General features: G+C 43.3%; 1 protein-coding gene across 1 annotated transcript; it reads left to right on the top strand.

Annotated features, from left to right (window-relative positions):
* Positions 1-5481: 5481 nt before the first annotated feature.
* scn2b (sodium channel, voltage-gated, type II, beta) lies at positions 5482-20220 on the top strand (the record flags this gene model as incomplete). The annotated part of the gene is made up of 4 exons (XM_083636457.1): positions 5482-5560; positions 14951-15111; positions 15978-16194; positions 20024-20220. The coding sequence occupies 4 exons, from the start codon at positions 5482-5484 to the stop codon at positions 20218-20220; spliced, it is 654 nt and encodes a 217-aa protein (XP_083492583.1).
* Positions 20221-22360: the final 2140 nt, after the last annotated feature.

The raw sequence follows: 22360 nt of genomic DNA, 5'->3' as shown, positions 1-22360 counted from the left end.
CTGACTTTTCCATCTCATGACCCCGGCGGGACTGCTGGTCTAGCGCTAAAAAATATAACAAATGTAATTAATCAAAGTGACCACAAGTACAAAACATACCAAAAAATTATGACTATGAAGTTTGTAAACCAGTGGTATCAGCTGATGGATGAATGTGTTGTAAATTGTAGAACCTAAATCAACAACCAAGGAGCTAACCAAGTAAACAAAAACATGGTGCTGGCAGCTTGGTTATAAGGAGTCCTGTGGGACTGGCCAGGTGCTCCCAATTGGTTTGATTAATTCCACCTAAAATAGGACCTGCAACCTAATTAAGACAAGGGGGAAGAACACCCCCCCCACACACACACACACACACACACACACACACACACACAAAGCAGACCATAACAATATGTTTGCATTGTATTATCGACAACATTCTCTTCTTGAAGTAGTTAGTGTTCAAGAGCACCTGCATGCCAGACTGTGCATGTTTGCTGGTTGATTTGTTGATGTGTTTGTGCGTACTGGTTTTTGCTTATGGGAATTAGAGTATGTGCCCTTTAAGCCAGGCAGAGCCCTAACTACCGTACACACAGAGCAGGCGTGACCACTTCGCTGTTGTTCTCATTTGCATAACTAGCAATCTCGATCAATCAATCTCGATTTCTATGGTGGAGAGTCAGGAGATGATGCGCCATGTCATGTTGTGGGATTTATGACATCACTGATGATGTCATAAATCATCAGTTGTGTTGTGACTAGTCTCTGTTGTGTGCACTCGGTTATCTTCCTCTCAAGGACAATGCATGTAACTGGGGGTATCCCCCCCAGTTCAGGTCGTCGTGGTCCATCATTTCAGTAGCCAACCTAAGCTAGTAGGTATGCTAAAGTAACTAGGCCTAAGTAGAATCTGTTAACAGTTGACTAGCAATCACATTATTAGCTTGGTGTTACTCCATCTACCTGTCCTGTTAACATCTCCACTCAGAGATGCAGAGGATGCATATTAAACAGCATACATTAACTTTGAAGGTGTAAGCTCTTTTATCATAACACATTATATACAGGTTAGATCTAACTTGACTGTAAGCTATTTTATATGCACCAGAAACCCCATAACATGTCAATTATAACCCTGTAATTTGGCTTGGAGATGTAAGAAACGCGTCATCATGACGCGTTTCTTACATCTCCAAGCATGGATGCTCCATGCGAATACATCAAACAGGACATGAATCAACCGTTACTGATTTGGCTGTGCAGCGCTCTTGATTGGTCTCTGAGCTGCTGGAGGCCATTTGTTGACCACTCAGCTATTACAGTAAGATCGTTTTCCCTTTGGAGGTCCACCGCCAGCTCCTTCATCTTACTGACACTGAGTGGAAGGTGCTGTCATCCAGGCTCCCATACTTCTCCTCCTTGTCCTCACTGATGCTTCCTGCATGTTGGGAATCATCAAACATCTGAGGTTTACAGAGTGAATAAGGCAAAGTCACAGTGAGTGCAGTCGTATTGATTTGAGTATAGGCATATGAATGTATGTGCGTGTTTAGGCTCTGACCTGTTAGGCCGGTCAGTGTAGAGCTGTGAGAGTAGATGTGGCAGCTCTTTCGTTCTCACTGTTGGTAGCTACTGTAGCAAATGTTGCTATGACAACCGCAGACAGAAGCCATGGCAACAAAAGACAGCCCCCCCTCTCTCTGCCTCTCCCTCCTTTCTACTCTTAATGGCTTAATGCCTTCAAAGCACCACTCTCTTTCTCAGCCCCCCTTGCCTCGCACTTCTCTCCTCTTCCTGCCTTTGCATTTGCCTCACAACTCTCTGCACAGCTCCTCCCCCCTGCCTCCCTCACTCCCTCACTCACTCACTCCCTCACTCACTCACTCCCTCACTCACTCCCTCACTCACTCCCTCACTCACTCACTCACTCACTCCCTCACTCACTCACTCACTCACTCCCTCCCTCCCTCCCTCACTCACTCACTCCCTCCCTCACTCACTCCCTCCCTCACTCACTCACTCCCTCCCTCACTCACTCACTCACTCACTCCCTCACTCACTCACTCACTCACTCACTCCCTCACTCACTCACTCACTCACTCCCTCCCTCACTCACTCACTCACTCACTCACTCACTCACTCACTCACTCCAAGCTTATTTCATCATCTTCACTCCTTTCTGTCATCATCCATCTCTCTCTAAAAGCTGAGATCATGTTTCTGTTAGGAGGAATTCCCGACTCTCCTCTCGACTTTCCACCCCCCCCCCACACACACACGCACGCACGCACACACGCACGCACGCACGCACGCACACACACACACACGCACACACACACACACACACACACACACACACACACACACACACACACACACACACACACACACCACACACACGCACCACCACCATCAAACATGAATAGTAAATAAAGAGGGACAAGAGGAATCCAGCAGTCAGTGATGTGATGTCAGCATCACCAGCTGTATTCTCTTTTCCCTCCCGCTCCTCCTGCCTCCCATCCAGGAAGGATGGATGACAAGAAGGATTGGGATGGGTCTGGTTAAATTCTTTGTTTTGTCTCCACGGCAGCCTGGTTGCTCTCGGCAGGGTATCCCCCCAGCTCAGGGCCATGCAGGACGTGCACAGATAGACCCCCGGTGGCGGCCAAGCAGACTGATAAGTGCTCTTTTTGCTAGATGAATGAATGTGTTTGAGTGTTTTAGACTAATTTCTAAAGCTGGAGTAAAGATACTGGTATTACATAATATGAAACTATGAGACATAAGGCATCCATTGGTATGAACCACCATGTCATGCTAGCTTGTCGGCAAGGGTGCTAAATAAGTTATGAGGTTAGTGAGACCTTTTTTTCCTCGAAACTTGACCTCACTGTTATAAAATGACCTATTTTTAGCTGCAGCCAGCATAGCAGGGCAGCAGCTCTATAGGTCACTCTATTGGTCGGTTGGTCACTTGGTCGGTCCACACACACACACACACACACACACACACACACACACACACACACACACACACACACACTGAATTTTGGTCCTCACTTGAAGTGGATGCATCGTTGTGGCATGGGCTGAGCATGAGCACGGGATGCTCTAAGTGACAAGACAATGTCACATAATGTCTATGACAATAATAGAGATGATACAGATGATAGTGGACTTCAGGAGGAGCCCCCCAGCACTGCCCCCCCCCCCCCCCTCACCATATCCAACAGCACTGTGTCTACGGTGGAATCCTAGTTCCTAGGATCCATAATCTCCCAGGACCTCAAGTGGGAGGTCAATATAGACACCATGACCAAGAAGACAGAGGTTGTACTTCCTACACCAGCTCAGGAAGTACAAACTGCCTCAGGAGCTGCTGATCCAGTTCTACACTGCCATCGTCCAGTCTGTCCTCTGCAACTCCATCTCCGTCTGGTTTGGCTCTGCCACCAAACATGACAGGCACAAACTGCCCTCCATACAGGAACTGTACTCGTCCAGAGTGAAAAAAATGGGCAGGAAAGATCATGACAGAACCATCTCACTCCAGACATGATCTGTTCCAACTCCTCCCCTCTGGCAGGTGCTACAGAGCACTGTACACCAACACTAACAGACACAAAAACAGTTTCTACTCACAGGCCATCACTCTGATTAACACTTAAAATCTCTTTTGCAAACACTGTGCAGTAACCTGTATCACCTCAATGTGCAGTAACCTGTATCACCTACCCCTGTGTATATAACCCCCCATCTCCCGCACACCACACACACACACACACACACACACACACACACACACAAAATGACTACTGTATATGTTTACGGTGAAACAACTGCACACCCCACACACACACACAATTTGAAATACGTTTTACCGAGAAATATCTGTGCAATATCTGACGTAAAGCCTCGTTCACATTGAACTGTAAATAACTGTGCAATACCTGACCTGATTCTTTATAGGCTATGTAGCTTATTTATACATGTAGTTTATCTATATTCATATATCCTACTATAGCCTATATAAGCCTACATTCCTTTCATACACACACATTGAAAATATATGCTCTTTCATAGACTTATTAGTATTGCATTGTATAATAGTTAATGTAAATGTTTAATTATCCTTTGTTTGTTATTCTTGTTTGTTTTAGCCTGAGCATACATTTTTCTTTTGTGTGTGAGTACAATTTCCTTGTATGTGCACATACTTGGCCAATAAAGCTGATTTTGATTCTGTCACAAATCACATATGCACAGAGCCATTGCGCCATGGTAATGTATGGGGCTTAGGGGAGTCACCCTGCAGCGAGGAGGACTGGTCCCACTAGGGGGGTGGGGGACTTAGAGTGCCCCTCGGGGACAAGGGACTTTGAGGGGAGGGAGAAGTAGCGGGTTAGAATTATCTGCTGACTGTATATTTGTTGATGTTCTAACTGTGTCTGTTATGTTGACTGATGTATCTGTTTTACGAGGCTCTGTCGGACAAGTGAAGGCAGCTTGAGGGTCTGAGCTAATGGTAGAGAGGCCCGTCAGTCAAGTTAATGACCAGTAGGGGAACGCTTCAGGTGATAGCCACCTAAGATTGGCCAAGACGACGGCCAGGGGTGGGGACGATAGGTCAGAGCAGAACTCAGACAGGGAGCCAGTGCAAGGCTGGGGATGACAGCAGATGTGGGTCGGAGAGCTGGGAGGCTAGGGGAAGCTAGAGGTGTGTGTGTGTGTGTGTGTTTGGGGGGTTACTTGGCGTGCTCACGGCCATTTACGTGGGTCTGTTCAGTTCACTAATAAAGAGCTTAATTGAGATAACGCCTCTGAGTCAGTTGAGTCCTTACAGTACCCATAGATCCACGCTCTCATTTCAGTGTGGAGTGTCAGAGTGGAACATTTTAAACGCAAATTTAGCCTATAGGGTGGCGAGACTCTGGAGAGGATGTGTCATGTGTCACTTTTTGGGGGGGGTGACCAAACTCATGTCTTGTCAACTCATGTATTTAGCTTTACACGTTCAACCGGAGTTTCTCTGGCTTGAGACAACAATTTCTTGTCATGACGTCACTCTGTGCTTAAGAAATTGTGATGTCACCAGTAATGTCATCCGTAATGTCACTCGAGCAATTGTGATGTCATCAGTGATGTCACTTGAGCAATTGTGATGTTATATTATTATTTAAACTATGGTGAAAGTATCTAGCCCTATGCGTAGTATGTAGACTTACTATCAGGAGTTGGAGTGGAAGAAAGAAATTATGGAGGAGGGAACAAGGACATGTTCAGTTTCTCTCCCTCTCGCCTCCAACAAGCCGACAACCATGAGATCAACCGTCATAAGGCTACAGCCACTGCCAGCCATATCCTGCCTCTCTGAATAATATGAATGTTTTTGCCATTTTTTAAGCACGTAAAGAGCAGACTTGTGCTTCTCTCTATGCCTATATTTTTTTTTTTAGATAAAAACGTATTTTTTTTTTAAATAAGGAGAGTGAAATGTTTTCCGCTGCGCAGGATAGGAGGACTGGCGTGGAGCTGGTGAGCGCGCTGCTGCTGCTGCTGCTCTCGCTCTCCGGTAAGACACATACAGCCAAACCGATCGATGCACTGATACCTGATACACGGATCAATATACAGGCTAAACAATCATAACAGGTCGCACTGCACATCGCTCCATCAGAATCCCTTTATAAAAAAATAGTGCGTCGTGTTGTGTGTGTGTGTGTGTGTGTGTGTGTGTGTGTGTGTGTTTGTGTGTGTGTGTGTGTGTGTGTGTGTGTGTGTGTGTGTGTGCGCGCGTGCGTGTGTGTGTGTGCGCGCGCGCGCGTGCATGAGAGAGAGAGGGAGAGAGCGGCGTGCGAGAGCGAGATGAACAGCTGTAATGTGAGATTATTGGCTAATTCTGATCAACAAATTCCTCCACACGGGGGTCGTTAATTGTAGTGGATCTCTCCGATCACTTTTATTTTTAGCCGATTTCTGATCAGTTGTGTTCTGTGGGACTTAATTTATGCGCCTCCACTTAGCTGCTGTTGACAGCTAAATAAGTGGCCCATGTATCACAGCCTTAAAACAAGATTATGACTGATGTAGGCTATACATAAATACTGGCTTGCTCAGACAGTGGTAGGCTACTCTATACTGTACTCAAGATCTGTGCCACTCACTGTTGCTCCAGGCCTTGTGATGGATATAAATAGCCAGGCATATAAAGATAGCCTAATGTGCTAAAGAGGTGCTATTTATAGTTATAGTTGCAGATGTATAAACCTGCAAACTATATGCCTAATAGAAGAATATGGGATTCTGTAGTAGGCACATAGCCTAAATAAGCACATGAAGTGATTGCATGAGGCAGACTGCAGATGAGAATGGAGCCGGCTGTCAGCTGGTGCTAATCCACAGATGATACACAAACAAATAAATACATAGGCCTAAAGCAAAGCTTCTATCAAAACACACCCCCACGCAGCCTGACCCATACACGTGATCAAAGTCACAGCAATTACACATAGCCTACCGCTAATCATATAGCCTAGGCCTAAATATAATTCCAATAGACTCCAGCAGATGCACAAACAAAAGGGGACCTGATCCAATAGGTGGTGAGGCACTTGAATGTTTTCATTCAATTTCACCTCGACTTAGTGTAATTTTGCAGTGTATGTGGTTACATCAATAGTAACAATACAAAAGACTTACAAAAAAAGTTAAGGTGCAGTCCCAATATATCTTTAAAGTGACATTATGATGGGGAGGCGGGGTAGTCCACATCACTTGTCTCACAGCATAAAAAGTCCCTTCTCTAAAGCTTCTTCTGGTCTGGGCCTCAGCACTCAAGCCAGAAGGCAGAAGTGATCAATCTGAGCAGCAGTACATACAGCCAACAGCATTCCAGTTCAGGCCCACATGCAGCTAAACAATGCTTTCAGTGAGATAGTGAGGAAATACTTTGTTTGATATTGTGGCACAGCCAAAATGATGACTGACCACACCGTGTGCCCACCATGCCATAATTAAAGTGAAATTCTGGCTTTTCTCAGCTTGTAAAATCTTTGGTGGTTTAGAATATAGTTCATATAGTTCATAACCCTCTCCGGTGTATTTTTAAATGTTGTCAGCACCTTTTGATTTCTTCACATATGCCAACTGAAAATAGATCCCCAAACGTTTAGGCTGTTGCTGGGCAACTCGGTTGCATGGATACAGTTCATCCTGTTCTTTGTCTTCTCAATAGAATGACAATTTCAAAATAGATTCACCCTTAATTATATGTAGCCTACTTATTACAAATCGTGTTACTGTATTCACTCTTGTAGAAGACATGTCATTAGAACAGATCCAGTAACATGCCATAGGCCTACATCACTTTAAGATACTCCACTATTTCAACTGAACTCACCAGTTAACTAAATTATTTGAACTTACTGAGACGAAGGCGTTTTATCGTGCATGGATGCTCATCTTGTGAATTTGACGACTATGAGAAATGTGGTGTCCCATACTAAGGCCCAGGCTAATTAAAACAGATCAAATCCAAGAGGTGGGGCACATAGAATCTTCACCTGAAGTTAGGCTCGGCCACAATGATCTAAATCCTATAAACACACACTCAAAACATCACAATAGCCTACTCTTTTCCACCTATAGAAAATATACAGTTCATATTAACTATTATTATTATTATTAATAATAATAATAATACTATGGAGACATGCTCTGAAATGTGTAGCTTTTGTAATCACTTGTAACTTTGCAGTGACCCTATGTTAATTTATTTCAGTCAGTAGCAGCTCCTCGGCTGCAGTTACCATAGAGAGCCACTAGAGGGAAGCAGCAGTCAATGGAGAACACATACAGGACCGAAAAGACGAAATAAAGTACAACAATCCTTGCTTGTAAGCACAAAAACGATAAATCGGACCATTTAATAAGTAAAACAATGCGACAATAATACATCCTATTTGAAGTGAGGGATTTCTTCTGCAGCCGAGTTTGGTCTACCTTAAGAGTGTAAAGTATAGACTCTGTTCAATACCGGCGCTATGGCTTAGTTGGTTAAAGCGCCTGTCTAGTAAACAGGAGATCCTGAGTTCGAATCTCAGTAGTGCCTTTTTATTTTTTTATGCCCGACAATCACCGCAAAGTAAAGCAGGACGACGCCACGGTCTCAAATCAACTTGTTAGTGTTGGGATTCGGGAAACATCAAAACACGTCTTTTTAAACTTCTAAAATGTAGTGGATCTGGGACTCACAATTGACTGAAGGTGTTTAACTTGTTCTCCTAAAACTTGTTGCGAATGGTTGTTCACTGCCTTAGAGTAGCCTAAACGGTATATACAACCTACTGTAGTTTAGCCTACGCTAATTCTCTCTCTTCTCTAATAGTAATAGCCTAGCACAGTGGTTCTCAAAGTGGGGTCCACGGACCCACAGGCGGTCCCCATAAAGGAGAATCATTTATTTTCACTATAATTCCATCTATAAGTAACACAATAGACAGAGTGTATATTTTTGTCATGGGTTTCATATAGCCTACTTTCTGCAATAAAACATCTAAAAGCAAAAATCTTATCAAGATGGGGGACCCATGGGACAAAATCTTATCAAATGGGGGTCCGTGGTATAATTCTGTCAGTTTAGGGGTCCTTGAGGTGAAAAAGTTTGAGAACCACTGGCCTACTCACTCATATGTGAAGAAATGATTGTGGTATTTTAGGCTGTATTTTAGCCTAGACTGACTCATGTTCTGTATGTGATATTTTTTATTTTTTGCCATAATGCCCCCCCCCCCCCTCAATTATAATAAAAAAAATATATAGGCCTGTTATTTATTATATTAGGCTACATTGTCCTAGGCTTGATTATGCCAATATTGAATGTGCAATTAGTAAGAGTATTACTGTCAAACTTTGATAAGGTTATTGAGGCTAGGCTATATGACTCAATGATTACACTAGCTCACCAGTTACTGAGGTTTCTGGCTTTCGAAACTCACAGCTATATTTTTTGACTGTGAGTTATCTGGGTAAAATAAGCACATTGGCATTATGGGGAATAAACTCAAGTGGATGCTTTCAGTACTGACATACAGATGCATGTCCATCAACAACACAAATAATGATCTTAACAGCATCATCATCGATTCAGTGCAGTATTTCTGCACAGAAGTGAACAACTTCAAGTATTTTGTGCAAGCATATCCATTTCCATTTGCGTACTAGCTTGCATGTGTGAGTCAATAGTCTTTTAGGTGTGTGCTTTAGGTTCCAGTTGTAGACTGGAAATGTTTACAAGCAGCCAGACTCTGAGACTCCAGAGATGCTGTCAATAATGCATGGCTGTAGAGGCCTGGGTAAACCCAGCCCCCAGTGACCTGCTCTCAGGCTCACTCTGCTTACAGTCACAGGGTGACTGGGAACTGAGAGAGCAGGTCACGTGGGGGCTGGGTTTACCTAGGCTATGGCTGTGGAGGGTAGGGAAATGCCTTTCACCCAATGCAGTACTTTCATGTCCTCAGATGTTTACAAGACGTTTACAAGACTACAGTGAAATATGCTGAACATGTTGAATACCATGTCCCTGTCCAATGATTGATTGATTGATTGATTGATTGATTTAGGTGTCATGCACTCGAGGCGCCCAACCCCCCATGGGTTTACAAGACACAACAATAAAACATCACAGCAATGGTACATTTAAAATACAAGTCACAAGACAGCAATGGGCAGGACAGCATTAGAACAATACATTAACAATACATCAGTTTCTAAATAAAAGGTTCTGTCATTGCTCCCATGCTTGACAAATACAATTTGCAGTGAGGATTCGGAAGATTCCTTTTGAAACACAGTTCAAGTCCCTGTCCAATCACATGCATGCCCCCCCCCCCCTTTCCCCGTCCAACTGTGCTCATATAGCCGTTTTATCAGTCCATTTAACACAAAGTTACTGAATTCATTGTGTAGTAACCTTAACAATGTCATAATATCTCAGACTGCTGGCTGATTCAATGCAGCTTTTATGAAAAAGGCGAGGATATTTGCAAGTGGGCTTCTGACCCATTCCATCCCTGACGTTATGACAGAAAAGCTTTTATCATCCCACGGGAATCCTGCAACTCCCACAGCAGTCCTCATCACATGGCATCTCCTATGGAGAGCTGTGTTCATGGCTGGCTGCCCCTCCATTTTATTATTAGGCAGCTGAATGGTGCAGTGTGCAGTGTGCAGTGTGTGTTTCTCCACACCAGGGGGCACTAGAGCCCAGACAAACAGCAGGCCTGCAGAACAAACTCAACACTGACACATGTAAACAAAAAAAGGGGGAAGGGGAGGGGGAGGGGGAGGGGAGGAAATTACATAAACAATGTATGGAGCTTTGTGGGGCCATCTGTGCAAACATGCAATACCATCCACTAGACTCACAGACTGTGCTTCTTATAATAATAATAATAATAATAATAATAATAATAATAATAATAATAAGATGAAAATTGTGTTAGTTTTAGCATCAAGGAGGTTCAGCACAATCTGGCCTAGTTGCCTTCAAAATAAATTTGAAAGCAAATTGACAACGTTTTGACAAGTATTTTAATATGTAGGCTATTATTGAGGGAATGTATGATTATAAAAATGAAAATCAAGCTGCACAATTCAAAAGAGGCAACAATGTTGTGGAAGAGTGGCTGGCATGACAAGGCTGCATGCTGTATATTCTCTAAGACAGTCTTTGCACCTTTGAATGTGATTACCGTACTCCCAGATTGCACTCTGCTGCACTATGCACTTGTAACCTTTAAACCTATGTACTGTAGATGTTTTATATTGTTGATATTGCGTGTGTGTGTTTGTGTGTGTACAGTGTGTACACGGTATGTACTGCAACAGACGTGTATGATGACCACCCGAGTTTCCCCTTGTGGGATAATAAAGTTGACCTTGTACCTTGTAGGTAGCCTAATTGTGCACATTTCAGGGAAAATAATGACTGATGAACACACACACACACACACACACATGCACATGCACAAATCTTTCTGACTAGCTCTCCCTCCTGGATCTGACGGCCCCGCTCCCACACGACCTAAACCTTTCTCCAGGAACAGGAGAACCACAACTCGCTTTTAAAAAGCACAACATAATTTCCACCCTGCAGGAAGTGTTGTCCAGCTAGTGCAGGGATACTCAACTTGCTTTGCCCGGGGGCCACTTTAGTGAAATGATAGAAGGCCAGGGGCCAGTGAATAAACAAACAATATACATTTTTTTGTAGCGGATTGTAGGTTTTTGGGGTGTCAGACAGAATTTAGTCTAGTTAGGTTAAATTAGTTAGGTTAAGTACATACATAAGTGCCTGGGTAGCCAGCAGACGGCGGTATTTGACAATTTAGCAGCTAAATCATAGATTATTGAAAGATATTCCATATTCCAGACTGAAATGCTATAACAGAAGTGGAGTATTGGCCAGAATGACATGAACATTTGGACACTTATCAGCGGGTATCTTGCATGTTGCGTTCAGGTGCACTGTAAACATTTTTTTTTTTTGCAATTCCATCGCGGTTAGAGACTCAGAACTGAGTCTACCCTCAAAGTAAATTTTCAGCCAACCAGAGATAGTCAGATTGAAGCGGCACTTTAGGCAACTTTGTACAGAAACACAATGCATCATGATAGAATTGAATCTTTTTTGCAGCTTCTTACAGCTAGTAATGTAATATTTCCCCATATTATACTTATCCCCTTGTTTTGATTTGATTTGTTTGATTTTCCATGTTTTTATTTTGAAATACACATAATCTAACTGAGGTTTAATCTTGGCATCTCTGGCTGGTTTGATGCAGTTTGTCGTAGTATCTTGGTTGGTTGCAGGAAAAGTGCAGATTGATTGCAGATGGTTACACCGCACACCGATTTTAAAACTGAGATTAAAGATTATTAAACTGTATACATGGCGTTTAGTTTTTCTTTAAAGAACTGGCTCACCATGGGGTCAACAATGTGATAGATTGAATATTTTAAGAATTGTCTTAATAGATGCACCCCTTTCTGCCTTTAGAGCTGCTTGAAATCGCGTAGGCAAAATGCTTTACAGGGATGCTAGCTCCAGTGCTCTCCACAGTGTGTCAGCGTGGCTGGTAGGTATACTGCATCTCTACTCCGAGTAGCTCGCTCTGTGTCACAGATGCTTAAGTGGATTGAGGTCTGGTGAGTGTGGAAGCTGGGAAGCAGTGCTGCATTACATTGAATCTACTGTTGTTTTTGTGGAACATTTTCCTGAATAATCCTATCTGTAGCATGAGCCAGTATCCACCTTAATTTTTTTTTTGCTGAAGATGAAGAAATGCACCTGATTGGCAATGATGCTTAAATATATTGCAGAGGTCAAAAGTTGCTCACTTTATATTGTGGTGCAGTGTGTGTCATGTGCATGATGGAAACAGACGCTACTCGTCACACCACCAACAACCGGTAATGATGACAAGGCGCAAAGGAGAGGCAAATGTTATGTAACACAGAGCAGAGCAGAGGGCTGCACTACCTCCCACTTACCTTTTTCTGATGTGACCTTGAGAGAGGATGGGGGGAGGGAAGGAGGAGGGTGTGTGTGTGTGTGTGTGTGTGTGTGTGTGTGTGCGAGAGAGAGATGAATGGAAGGAGGGAAATAAAAAGAGAAGGTAGGAAAAGATGGTTGAGGAAAGAGGGAGGGGCAGAGAGAGGGCGGAGGCAGCTTCACTGCAGTATTTCATCTCTTAGCAAGCCTCTCTCTCCCCCTCCTCTCTCTCCCTCTCCCTGCCTCTCTCTCTCTCCCCCTCCTCTCTCTCTCAGTCGATTCTTGGATTGCTGATTCAGCGGGAGCAAGAGCTCTCAAACTGTAAATCTGTGTAGGTGTTGCAGTGGTGAAGGGACTACACATGCGTGTGTGTGTGTGTGTGTGTCAGTGATGTACGTTGGATGCAGTGTTTGGATGTGGTGTCTGTGAAAATGCTAGATCAGTATCTGGGGATGACATTGACATAGCACAGCTAGCATGCTGACACTGCACACTTGTGTGTGTGTGCGCTCTCTCTCTCCCAAACACACACACAGTGTGTGTGTGACGTGTTTGGGAGAGAGAGAGCGAGAGAGAGAGAGCAGGTGCTTTACTGCAACAGAAGACACCTCACTGTGGGGTTGTGATGGTATGGGAAATAGCATGTGTATAAATCATACATACGGCTAGTGGGCGGGCGGAGTTGAAAAAGCTGCATGTATGTGTGTGTGTATTGTGGTGCAGAGGCAGGCCTGTAGACTGGTGCAGCAGCAGTGGGAAGGGAGCCAGAAACACCCAACTGCAGAGGAGAGAATGGTGCAGTCCCTTCTCTGTGTCACTCACACACATACACACGCACGCACGCACGCACACGTACACACACACACACACACACACGCACGCACGCACACACAGAGAAGCACAGATTCAGTCTGGGAAGTACAAGCCTATGCTGAGACATGATGGGAGATGGGAGGAGGAAACTAGAGAAAACAAAATGAATTTATAATTTATTCACAAATTCTACTAGGCTATTATGAGATATTTGCTTTTTAGGGTTTGAGGGTGTCACTTTAGGGTTTTATACTTCATACTTTAACTCTATTACATAATTTCTAAGTAGCTTGGTGCTACTACAATTAAAATGCACTTGTATCCCACATTTGAGCAAAATGTTTTGTAGGCAAAACTGGTGAGTAGTTCCTAAAAAAAGTTTCAGACTTTCTAAGCCCTAATTTCAGTTTGTGCCAGTCAAATCAGAGGATGCCAAATGATCATGCCAGTCGAATCAGAGGATGCCAAATGATCATGCCAGTCAAATCAGAGGATGCCAAATGATCATGCCAGTCAAATCAGAGGATGCCAAATGATCATGTAAACAAGTAAATATGTCATCCAACATGAAGGATGGAGGCATGCCTTGGCCAATTAATAACAAACTTCATCATTCCTCCATGTTTCATCAAAATCCAACCAGTGATGTAGAGAGGTTCTGGCCTGGCCATGTCTCTATCATGTATGTTATTATTTAAAATTGGGTGGTGTGTGTGGCGGTGTCAGTCACGATTGTAATGTCATCAGTGATGTCATAAATTTGTGATGTCACTCGAGCAATTGTCTTGTCTGGTATTTTATGGCAGTTGGCATCCTTTGTGCCCTTACCACCTCTTTCTGGATTTATCCATCCACTGTTTCCCTACTTCTTCTTCTGTGGTGTTTTATGGCAGTTGGCATCCTTTATGTTGCATTACCGCCTCCTTCTGGATTTATCCATCTACTGTTTCCCTGCTACTACTACTTATTCTTCTTCTGTGGTGTTTTATGGCAGTTGGCATCCTTTATGTTGCATTACCGCCTCCTTCTGGATCCATCCATCCGTTTCCCATTCTCTAACAGCCCAACTCCCCAGGTTTTCACTGTTTCCCTACATTCTGTAAAACCGATCAGTTCCTCATCTTCCTCCCGCCACTCGAGCAATTGTGATGTCATGAGGCTTTATAAGTGGTGGGAGTATAAGTAGGGAGAAGAGTGGCGCATCATCTCCAGAGTGAGTGGTGGGAGTATAAGTAGGGAGAAGAGGACAAGTGGCGCATCATCTCCAGAGTCTCCACCCTAGGAATCGAGCGAGCGTGGCGCATGAGATTCCTAGTATTTCCAAAACTCATTACAGTATATTCAAGCTTAATAATGGAATAAATGTATTGCTTCCTGTAATCAAAAAGTCTTCATTTTCATAGTGTAACATTATGCAGAGTATTTTCAGTGGTTTTCAATCGTGGTCCTGAGGACCCAGAGGACTGCTGGTTTTCTCTCCTACCAGCTAGTTAATGGCTTTACACCGCAGGTGTAAAACAATCCCAGATTAGATGGCTGGGGAAATTATTATTTTCCCTGTAACTACATTATTGATGTTGCTGCTGTTATTTACAGGTTGTTCAAGCATGGATGTGCTAGTGGCCAGCAAGATCAATGCACTGAATGGAACCACGGTGAAAATCTCCTGCACGTTCACCTCCTGTTATAAGATGGATGCCAGCAAGTTTGTCATGAACTGGACCTACCAGGAAACGCTCAATGATACAGAAGAGATGGTAGGAACCCCCCCGTTTCTCCCCAATTGTACTTGGTCAATTGCCCCTTTGTCCCGGTCGTTGCTCCACCACCTCTGCTGATTTGGGCAGAGTTGTAGACTAGCACACGCATCCTCCGATACATGTGCACTTCTTTTTATCTGACAGTGAGGATCACGCTATTCCCCCCCAGTTCCCCTCCCCCCGAAAACTACATTACCTCTATTCCTTCAGGAAGTTGTAGCTGTCATAGATCATGTTGCATATTTGATTTCTCTATTGTTGACAAAAATGTGTTTTTGTAAGTCGCTTTGGATAAAAGCGTCTGCCAAATGACGTAATGTAATGTAGGCTGACCAGAGGAGGCACTATAGTGCAGCAACCAGGACATCTACCCTTAATCCGGCTTCTCACATGCAAACACGCCCAATTGTGCCTGTAATGGATGCCCGACCAAGCCGGAGGTAACACGGGGGCTCGAACCTGCAACCCTTGTGTTGGTAGGCAGGGAATCTATCTATCTTCATTACCCGGATGCCCTAGAAAACCTCATTTAAGTACTGCCTATACCTGCCTAATATAAATCACCCTTACCTACAAGATAGTTCCTGGAATTAATACGTAATAGAGAAACTGTTACCAACTGTAACATCTACGTACTTTGTTGACTTACTTCAAATTATGAGTAATACCGTATTTTAAAAGTAATTCAGCAGTTTATAAGTATTTACCTAATACAGTTGTTATTAGGTAATTTACTATTCTTACCAAGTATTCCAAAGACAGGAAAGCCATATTTGGATGCATATCAACCCCGACCTGCAGCCATCTACCTGGGTCCTAAACCTAAAACCCTTAACACTGACTCTCTCACTCTCTCTCTCCAGTTCATGACGTACTACAGTAAGAAGGGGATGATGCCTCTGCGTTCAGAACGTTTTGGCGAGCGGGTTGTATTTGCTGGGAACCTGGATAAGAACGACCTGTCCATCACCCTATCAGATGTTCAGCTGGAGGATGAGGGGGTTTACAACTGCTATGTGAGAAACCCCCCAGACCGCATCCAGGGGCACGGCGTCATACAGCTCAACGTTGTCACCGAACGTAAGATACCCGAAAATGTCCTTTCTTCCACTCATTCATTCCCTAAACCCTGCCCCTAACCTCACCCAATACAAGCCTAACTTTAACCCCTCTGATTCAAAAGTAATTTGATACATTGTTGTCTATTGCTGGTCTGCAACTTCAGTCTTTGGCTTTGGCATGATGCTGCTTGTACCAGGCTGTTACTCGAAAGAGATTCTTAATCTCAGTGGGATTAATATGGTTGAATAAAGGCGAAATAAAATAACTGTGACTCAAACTAAAGTATAAGCCTAAATCTAACAATGGTTTACACAGACTGAGACAGATGTGGGATGGGGAAATTAATGATTATTAGGGATGTAATTGAATACCCAACTCACAAATTAACATACAGTATTTAACAGCTTTACTTTGTGTCGTCATTGTTTTCTCTGTAAAGTCACAGACAAAAAGATGGGCATGACAAATATCTTTATCTTATGAAGAAAAAAATTGGCATTCCCTATGTTGGCCGACTTTCTCTCCTTTCCCTTGCTGCTGAATGGGAGGGCGCAGGTGATAGTAGGGCTGTGGCGATTCCCTTATCTCCCGATTCGATACTATCACGATTCTTGGGTGCCGATTCGATTTATATTGTGATTCTTAAGTATTGCGATTCTACGATTATTGCGATTCGATATTACGATTTATTGCGATTTTTGTTTATTTTTTTCTTTTATTTTTTCAGTTTGTTTGCTTTTTTACACTAGATTAGAACATGGGAAAAGTTGAATCATACACTAGAGACTGTATATTATATTATATGAATAGGGCTGGGCGATATAGTTAAAAACAGGGGCGGACTGGGATCATAATTCAGGCCGGGCATTAGATACCAAGCAGGCCAGGCTGATATGGGCCGACGCGCATGAAATTTGGGCCGTTTGAAGCCCAATTTGGGCCGTTTGAAGCCAGATTTGGGCCGTTTGAAGTCCAATTTTACGAGATGCACCCACTTTAACCCTGAAGTGTAATTATTACTTCAGACTAACTAATAAAGTAATAAAACCACTAGTAAACCAGTAGGCGGCGTCTGGCCTGCTGTTCAGTGAGTGGCCTGACTGCAAGCACCCAAAAAAAAAGAAGAAGAAAAAAAAAAAAAAATTGCGATTATCGATTCTGGAATAAAAGATCGATTCAAAAAATCGTGACATTAAAAATCGTGATACTTAGGTGAATCGATTTTTTCCCCCACCCCTAGGTGATAGGCACGCACGCTCACACGCACACACACACACACACGCACACACACACACACACACACACACACACAGACACAACACACACACACACACACACACACACAGCTTCACTGCACTTGGCTGCACATGCACTGATGAAAAGGGCAGACAGAGGAGACGTTTCCCAGTTGGATTTGTGAACACTGCAGTGAATTTATATTAGAGTTGACACTGTGTTGTGTCACAACACAGTGTCAGAGAGCAGCCAGCACAATGTGTTGTAAATGGCAGAGAGCAGCCAGCACAATGTGTTGTAAATGGCAGAGAGCAGCCAGTGCATGACAAAAACAATGTGTCGTAAATGGCAGAGAGCAGCCAGCACATGACAAAAACAATGTGTTGTAAATGGCAGAGAGCAGCCAGCACATGACAAAAACAATGTGTTGTAAATGGCAGAGAGCAGCCAGCACATGACAAAAACAATGTGTTGTAAATAGCAGAGAGCAGCCAGCACATGACAAAAACAATGTGTTGTAAATGGCAGAGAGCAGCCAGCGCATGACAAAAACAATGTGTTGTAAATAGCAGAGAGCAGCCAGCACATGACAAAAACAATGTGTTGTAAATAGCAGAGAGCAGCCAGCACATGACAAAAACAATGTGTTGTAAATAGCAGAGAGCAGCCAGCACATGACAAAAACAATGTGTTGTAAATAGCAGAGAGCAGCCAGCACATGACAAAAACAATGTGTTGTAAATGGCAGAGAGCAGCCAGCACATGACAAAAACAATGTGTTGTAAATGGCAGAGAGCAGCCAGCACATGACAAAAACAATGTGTTGTAAATGGCAGAGAGCAGCCAGTGCATGACAAAAACAATGTGTCGTAAATGGCAGAGAGCAGCCAGCACATGACAAAAACAATGTGTTGTAAATAGCAGAGAGCAGCCAGCACATGACAAAAACAATGTGTTGTAAATAGCAGAGAGCAGCCAGCACATGACAAAAACAATGTGTTGTAAATAGCAGAGAGCAGCCAGCACATGACAAAAACAATGTGTTGTAAATGGCAGAGAGCAGCCAGCACATGACAAAAACAATGTGTTGTAAATGGCAGAGAGCAGCCAGCGCATGACAAAAACAATGTGTTGTAAATGGCAGAGAGCAGCCAGTGCATGACAAAAATAATGTGTCGTAAATGGCAGAGAGCAGCCAGCGCATGACAAAAACAATGTGTTGTAAATGGCAGAGAGCAGCCAGCACATGACAAAAACAATGTGTTGTAAATGGCAGAGAGCAGCCAGCGCATGACAAAAACAATGTGTTGTAAATGGCAGAGAGCAGCCAGCACATGACAAAAACAATGTGTTGTAAATGGCAGAGAGCAGCCAGCGCATGACAAAAACAATGTGTTGTAAATGGCAGAGAGCAGCCAGTGCATGACAAAAACCGGGGAAGGAGTTGCAAAATACGAGACAGAATCCTGAGCTTGTGAGACGGTGCCCCGTCTATGTGCCGAAAGGCTGCAGTGCCGATCGAGGTGGCGTGCTGCAGCGTTTCGGTGGACTGGCTGGAGCTAACCTCTCCCACCCCCACGCCTAAACCTAACCTCAAACACCCCCACGCCTAAACCTAACCTCTCCGACCCATTCAATTCTCTTGGAGCTTGCCAGGCCTGTCAAAACTATTTTTACTACATTTTCAAAACAACAATAGCAGCAAATTGACCTATATTATATACAGATAGTTGATGAGAATCTTATGTTATGATGAGTGTTACTTTGTGATGTCACAAAGTTATGGAAGTCAAAACGGCTCGTTTGGAGGCACTTTTTCCTTACGTGGCAAGGAAATTCTGTTTTACACAAAATGGGACCTTTACAGAATATTATCCATGAATCATGATTATTAGGATTTACACAAATTATATGCATTATTAATTACAGTTATGTGGACATGAATTAATGTGCCAATTGTAGTGGCTATTTGTCCCTTTGTCCAATAAAGTTCGAAAACCCACTGATGCACCAGTCAAAGCAGTAGATAACTCAAATAAGAAAAAGATTCCAATGTCCAGTCCAGAGTCTTGAGTTAAAGCAAAAAATTATTTATTTTCCAATGTTCAAGAGCAAACAAAGCAGTCTCTCTCTTGCTAGGTAAAAAAACATATGTCCTTCCTGGCTGCATGCCCACCCCACCCCTGTCCCACTAAATACCTGTAACCAATGGAAACCCTATATTCAATGAAGAATGTGTGTGTGTGTGTGTGTGTGTGTGTGTGTGTGTGTGTGTGTGTGTGTTTGTGTGTGTGTATGCGTGCACATGTTTTCCTGGAGCCTGAGGACCTACTGTATGATGAGTCAGCTGTTTACTTATTAATGCCCAAGAAGAGGTTGAACATCAGCATCTCTCCTACTCTCTCACGTAACACACATGTATATAACATACACACATAAACACACACACATGTACGGTATATAACATACACGCATAAACACAGGCTAACTCAGCAGCACTTTCCTTCCACTCTGTTTAATCAGCCCAGTGAAGCTTTTAGCCAGCATTGCACTTGTCTCCCTCCTTTGTCGACTAAATACTTAACCCTCTCCTCTCCTGTGCCCTCTCTAGTTCCCCCTCCTCGGGACTCGACCATCGCAGTGGCGATTGGGGCATCAGTGGGCGGAGCATTGGCTCTGCTGATCCTTTCCATGGTCGTGGTGAAATGTCTCCGTCGACAAAAGAAGCAGGAACTGATGTCAGAGGAGAAGATGGAGGAGGAGGGAAAACTGGATCCTGAAGGTGTTGCAGAGGAGGGAACCAAGTAAGAACTTTCAAACTTAGACCCTCAATTCCCGAGCCTAAACCCCTAAATCCTGAAGTTTATACCTGAAATCTCTAAACCTTACACTGCCAAACCTTGAGTCCTAGGGCTTATTTTCATATCTATCAATTTCTGCAATAAGGACTAGTTGACAGTTCCCATCGCTAAATTAGCTTTTCACACATTTGAAGAATGATAATCTACACCTAGATCCTGGGATGCAGTGTCATGAAAACATTCATGTAGGCTGCCGCTTCTGTTTTCATGGGGAAAACACAAGAAATATGTTCACAACCCATTGTGGAACCTACCCTTTAGGTTAAATGACATAGGTATATACTATACAGAGTATGCTGTCAACCTACCAGACCCTGTTATAAACAGAATATATTTTCCAATAGTTATTTGGTATCCACCTTATTTTTGAATGCCCCACTGTAAAAAATAATTGTGGGTACAAGGTCCGGTTTAACGTGACTTATTGTTGCAGCTTGCCATTTCCTTTGTTATACTCAGCTACAGACCAAACTGGAATACGTTATAAATATAGTCACGTTATAAACAACTAACCAACGCTGGGGGTCCGTATGGAAACAGTGTTATTCGAAAAGGTTAAAAGTTAAATCAATTTGGTGGTCGTTCAGTGGCGTTTTACTGCCATGTAAAGTAACTATTACGCTAGCCGCTAGCATTAGCCACAGTAGCCGACTACCCATAATGCATTACGTTATCCCAGCGCCCGAAGCATATTTTTTTCCCCATGATGGCGAAGGCATGACCCGCCCCTCTCTGCCTCTGATTGGTTGACTGTACTCGGCTGCTCCCACCTTCTTTCCAGGCGAGCCAGAAGTATCTCAAACGTGAGCAGCAGGTGCAAAACAATCATTAAATCAACAAGCATGAGATACTTCATTATATGGAACGTTACAATTGCAAACCCTATATCTGAGTTATTTAGGCCTACTTAGAGACCGTTCGTTATTTAGGGAAGGGTCCACTGGAGGAAAATAGGGGAGGGTCATCCTGTTCTAAATTTAGTCTGAGGGAGGGTACACTCTCTTTAATTTGAGTCCAGGGGAGGGGTATACAATTTTGATTCGATAAAAATATATAAACTTTTTTTTTTTTTTTTATGTTTGCTTTTCGGACTTCAACAACTACTGAGTTGCTTAATTTACACCCCTGCTGTCCAAACTGTTTGGTATGTCCCGGTGCATTGTTTCTCTTTGGCGGTCCTATTTGTCGATCTTTGTGCTTGGCGTATCCAGACAGTAGGCGTGTACAGTATCTGGCGAATCAGTGGCGCTTTTCTGGTGATAATACGGAAGTATTGTATCAAGACCATGCCCTGCTATCGCTTGCTACTAGCCAAAGCGCGCCGACGTGTGTGCGACATTTACAGTAGGAGGTCGCAAAATCAACCTGACGCTGCCAAATGGATGGTTTTATAGCTTGCAAGGTAAATCTCAACCTCCAAGTGTGTCTGTATTGTAGCGTACTGTATTGAGATCAACTTTGATGGCAGATGGCAACACGAGCTGCCTGCCAATTAATGTCTGTTGGCTCTTCCACGCAGTATAGGCACTGGCAGCAACATGTATTAATTTCCCGCATATTCATATTAAATGTTTAATGCATGATTGAGTTAATAGACAATAATACATGAAAGCGGAGTTTATTGAGATTGGCAGGGCTGCTGGTGGGGTGTATTGCAATTATAGAACATACCCGCAATTAAACCAAACAGAAAAGAGACCGCTATTTAAACACAAATATTGATATACACAGACTGAAGATTGTTTCACAAGCGAAAATAGCATATTGTTTGGGGAGGGTCAATCATATTTTTCAAATCACTTGGGGAGGGTCAAGGAAAAATATATTTTGATCAGAGAAGGGGCACAGCTTTTTATTTCAGAGCACACCAAATCCCTCCAGTGACATTAATCATTAATCTTTTCTTTTTTATTTGTCTGTAGGCTACATACGTGCACTGCCAAGAGTAGCGGCAGCATTATAAACCAGAGACCAGACTATATCAAAAACATAAACACACAGTGGCATCTTTCATGCATGCTAGCAAGCGAAACTGCTGTCTGTCTGACCACAGACTGTAGAAAGAGACGCAGGATAGCCAAGCGAAT

Source organism: Poromitra crassiceps, assembly GCF_964638095.1.
Source record: "Poromitra crassiceps genome assembly, chromosome: 5".
Lineage (NCBI taxonomy): Eukaryota > Metazoa > Chordata > Actinopteri > Beryciformes > Melamphaidae > Poromitra > Poromitra crassiceps.
The sequence above is the reverse complement of the archived record's forward strand: the minus strand, read 5'-3'. Positions and strand labels throughout refer to the sequence as shown.